Genomic DNA, 4,397 nt, shown 5'->3' with positions numbered 1-4,397 from the left:
CGGCTTTCCCTGATCGCAAATTCGGCGGCCGTGAACGATAATACTGGCAGACTGTACTGTGAAACAGGCAATATCATATCGATGCGAAAGAGTCATGCATCCACGAGATTCGTTGTTCTAAGCCGAGCGATCATTTAAGGCGCCCGTCTGCTCTCTTGCATCATGACCACAGCAACGCTTTACGTCGCTTATTGGATAAGTGATAAATAGACAAGTGTAGGCTTCCAGGACAATCTCGGGTCATCCAGACTCAAGAGTGCGAGCTCAAAGAGGATGCTGGATTTAGGCACGCGGCTGTTGCTAATGTAGAACTATCAATAGGAATGACAGACAGACGTACAGATAGGGCAAGAAGCGATGGTAGCTGACGCGAACTGAAAGAATGGAGTCTCGGCAGCTTTTCAGATTAAAAAAACTACAGTATAAAATATTATTCTTTGTGTTTGACGGGCTCATATAGTACGCAGAGCGTGTTTCAAGATTATAAGAATGTGAACATTGCTGCATAATTACAGCGGCAGAATTGAAGGACATCCTCTTATGTCGAGACCTAGCTTTCATCTAGTATTCAAGTTTCTGCCTTCGTCAATGACAATTCTCCCTAATTCCTGGAATATTTTGATTAATTATTTAGTAAAAGAGAATAGAGCAGATTAGAAGAGGCGGTGACTATATTTACACCTGACGACGTGTATAGAATGCAGCTTTGAATGAAACGCAAAAGGCGAACGCTATAAGCCACTATAATTAATCGTTCTCAAGACGAAGAGCATCAACAGATAGCTTCAATGGATACCAACTCTAGAGATGGAGTCGATAGTCAGCTCGGCAGTTCTGTCTTATACTAGAACGAGGAGTTGAAAACACTCTCGCTCACAGCTATACAAACGTTAGGCACAGACTCTGGTGTTGCTCCGGTGCAGGACAGCGCAACGTGACTGTGAAGCTGTTTTTGGACTCCTGGATGAATATTTGCATAACGCCAACCGATTCTCGCGCCTCTATTCTGAGCGGCTCGATATAACAAGGAGAGAGTATAAGCCCAGTATTATGCTGAAAGCAGGGACTACTCGCATGCTGGACACCAAGTCGCGGCTGTATAGACGTCGCAGGAACCCCCTCTGGAATACAATCGGCCTGCTTATCTAATATACGCCCTGTCTGACGCGCACGGAACCGAGCCTCTTTCCGCTCGGAACAGCAACCAGGGAGATCCGACTATACATACACGCAACAAACAGACTAACGGAGCGCTTTCGCAAGCAGCGAGGATGAGTGAGCAATGACCTGAGCTCACCCCACTTGGTGGTTCTGGGTTTCGTGATAACGGAGAACCCTCCCTGTCTGGCTACTGTGCTATTGCTGTGGTGGATGGTTGAAAGGCAAGCTGACTCCAGATCAGTTCAGACTGGGCCATAAGGGAGAGCTTCTCTGATTTAACCGCTGAACATATGCTGATCTCCCTTGTGTTCAGGTGTCAGGATCTTTCTGCTCGAGCTGCATCAGTTTAATAGCTGTCAACATGCCACAGGACAGACAGTTTCAGCAGTAGACAGCGCCCCGATCTGATACCACCCACGCCCCTGACAGGGAGCTGGTCTACTCTAATCTACTCAGCAGTAAGAGTGTGTTTCAGTTCGAGACCGTTGAAGAGTGAGCGTAGTAAGTTTTCCCGCACCGTTTCGCTGTAAGAATGGCTTGAGCGTGATCAGTATTAACGGAGGAGACACTTTTACCAGAACTCAGACTTTACCCAACAAAGAGAAGGTAAGATACATAAATTAACATCATCAATCAATGCACATTTTGTTTCTCATTTATTGGTTTAGCCGCTTTAAGCCTAGAGTAAAAACGTGCAAATAATACTGCAATTACACCTCGGTGTTTGGAATACAAAAGGTGGTCGAAATGTGGTTCCCTTCAGCAGTGACAGTAGTGAATCATTATTATTAACTGTCTGGCAACATCAAAAGATCCATAGATTGCATATAGCCACAGTTTTAATACTCTCACACGCCACTGAATGGGAAAGGCGCTCTCCATGGTGCTGATATCTCTCCGCGTTCCTCTGTCATTTACACATGCGCTACTTCACGCACTTATGTTGAGTTTATAGTACACGTGCCATAGTTTGTCGGTGGGTCTACACATTTAGAAAGCCATACAAAACATGTTTATATATAAAGCGACTAAACATTTTTGAATTATACGGCCATGACGTTTAGCATTATAGATATCAACAACAATATTGCACACTAGTAAAATATTGAGAAAGGAAACGAGGAGTTCTGTCCTAATTGAGCATCTGGTTTGTAAAACTAAAAATATATTTTTTTTAAAGCTGGGAACAGTCATACTGTCATTAATGTAATAATTCAATTAATCACCTTTATTTGGCAATCATCAATATATCATCGTCCCTCTTGTCAGTTATAGTGTTCCTCTGTACAGTTTACTCTGTTGGCTTCTTCCACTGATCTTACTGTTGTTGTTTTTGCAACAAAAAAAACAATAAGAGTTCACGAAACCGATCATCAATCATACATTCCTGGTGTATTGTTTAAGAAAAGATTCTAACTCATGAAGTGTGTTTGGTAAAGTACCCACTGTGGTCTATTAGAGGAACGCAAGATGTCGCTCGAGACCACACATTCAATCGTGTTCATTAATGACCTAAAACTCCTCCTCCACTGTCGGCGAAGGAAGAAACAGCCTGTACATTTCGTAGGGGCTGGCTTAGTAAACCACTTCATCTTGAAAGATGGTCCCTATATGAAGAGAGATTGGCTGTCTTTTGGATATTGTCATGTTTTTGTGGATGAATGGCGGTTTTTTTGCCTGAATTTCTTATCTAAACGGAAAGGATGCGTCGTCAACAATATAGAGAGGCCGTATGGATGTTGTGCGCCATTCTTCTTTGTTTATCTGACTGGTCTGCAGCTCAGATTTCGTACTCCGTTTCCGAGGAGGTGGACAAAGGCACAGTGGTGGGGAATCTCGTTAAGGATTTAAACATCAATGCACAGCAGCTGGAGGAACGGGGCTTTCGGATTGTATCAGGATACAGTAAGAAATATTTCGAGGCAAATTTAAGGACAGGAGCTTTGTTTGTTAACGAAAGGATAGACCGAGAAGAGCTTTGTCCGAATTCACCTAAATGTTCCTTAAATATAGAGGGACTATTGAGCCACCCTATGAATATTTATCGCATTGAGGTCATCATTATTGACATAAATGATAATGCACCGTCATTCCTCGAGCAAATCCATGTGTTTAATATCTCCGAGTCTTCTTCATCTGGAGAGAGGTATCCGCTCCCAATAGCCCAAGATGCAGACACAGGCAGCAATTCAGTGAAAACATACAAGTTAAGTCCCAACGAGCATTTCTCCATAGATGTGAGTAGTGGAGAACACGGTGTGTCTGCTGAGTTAGTGCTGCAGAAAGCTTTAGACCGAGAGAAACAGCCGATTATTAAACTAACATTAACCGCTGTAGACGGAGGAAAACCTGCAAAATCTGGCACCATGCAGATCCTTGTGAATGTGATAGACGTTAACGATAACACGCCTGCCTTTAGCAAGTCGCTTTATAAAGTAAGAGTACGCGAAAATGTACCAATAAGTACAACAATATTGAAACTAAATGCAACCGATTTAGACGAAGGTCCACATTCGGACATCAGATATTCTTTAATGAAAAGAGGAAATGTGAACTCTGCTGGAAAATTTACTGTCATTCCTGAAAGCGGTGAAATCATTGTAAATGCTAAATTGGATTACGAAGAAAGCAATGCATATGAATTAAGAGTACAAGCAACAGATCAAGGCGCTTCCCCTCGCAGTGGTTATTCTAAAGTGCTGGTAGAGGTTATTGATGTTAATGATAATGCACCGGAAATCTCTATAACTTCACTCATGAGTCCAGTAAAGGAAAGTGCGGAAATTGGAACAGTTGTTGCTCTGGTGACTGTGACGGATAAAGATGGAGGGCAAAATGGCCTTCTCAGTTGTAAAATTAAAGACTCGGTCCCTTTCACATTAAAGTCAAATTACAAAAACTATTACTCTTTGACAGTGGGCGGTCTCCTTGACAGAGAGATTGTTTCAGAGTACAATGTAACCATTACTGCTACCGACGAGGGGAGTCCGCCTCTTTATAGCACTGCTGTAATCACCGTGCAGATTTCTGATATTAATGACAACACGCCCCGTTTCCCAGAAGCCAACATTAATATTTACGTGAGAGAGAATAGTAAAGTGGGAGATATTATCACAAGGACAACTGCAGAGGATGCAGATGCAACTGAAAATGCTAAATTGACTTATTCTTTAATGGATAATTATCCGAAAGATTTTCCGATTTCAACATTTGTAAACATCAACTCAGAGACTGGA

General features: G+C 42.5%; 1 protein-coding gene across 1 annotated transcript; it reads left to right on the top strand.

Annotated features, from left to right (window-relative positions):
* Window positions 1-2,864: 2,864 nt before the first annotated feature.
* LOC118333309 (protocadherin alpha-4-like) lies at window positions 2,865-4,391 on the top strand (the record flags this gene model as incomplete). Its single annotated transcript, XM_035668889.1, has 1 exon — window positions 2,865-4,391. A coding segment is annotated over exon 1 (1,527 nt), but the record flags the coding sequence as incomplete, so codon positions are not given.
* Between the last annotated feature and the right edge of the window lie 6 nt (window positions 4,392-4,397).

This window comes from Morone saxatilis, unplaced genomic scaffold (assembly GCF_004916995.1).
Source record: "Morone saxatilis isolate NCDOM2014 unplaced genomic scaffold, NCSU_SB_2.0 Contig22, whole genome shotgun sequence".
Classification (NCBI taxonomy): Eukaryota; Metazoa; Chordata; class Actinopteri; family Moronidae; genus Morone; species Morone saxatilis.
The sequence above is the reverse complement of the archived record's forward strand: the minus strand, read 5'-3'. Positions and strand labels throughout refer to the sequence as shown.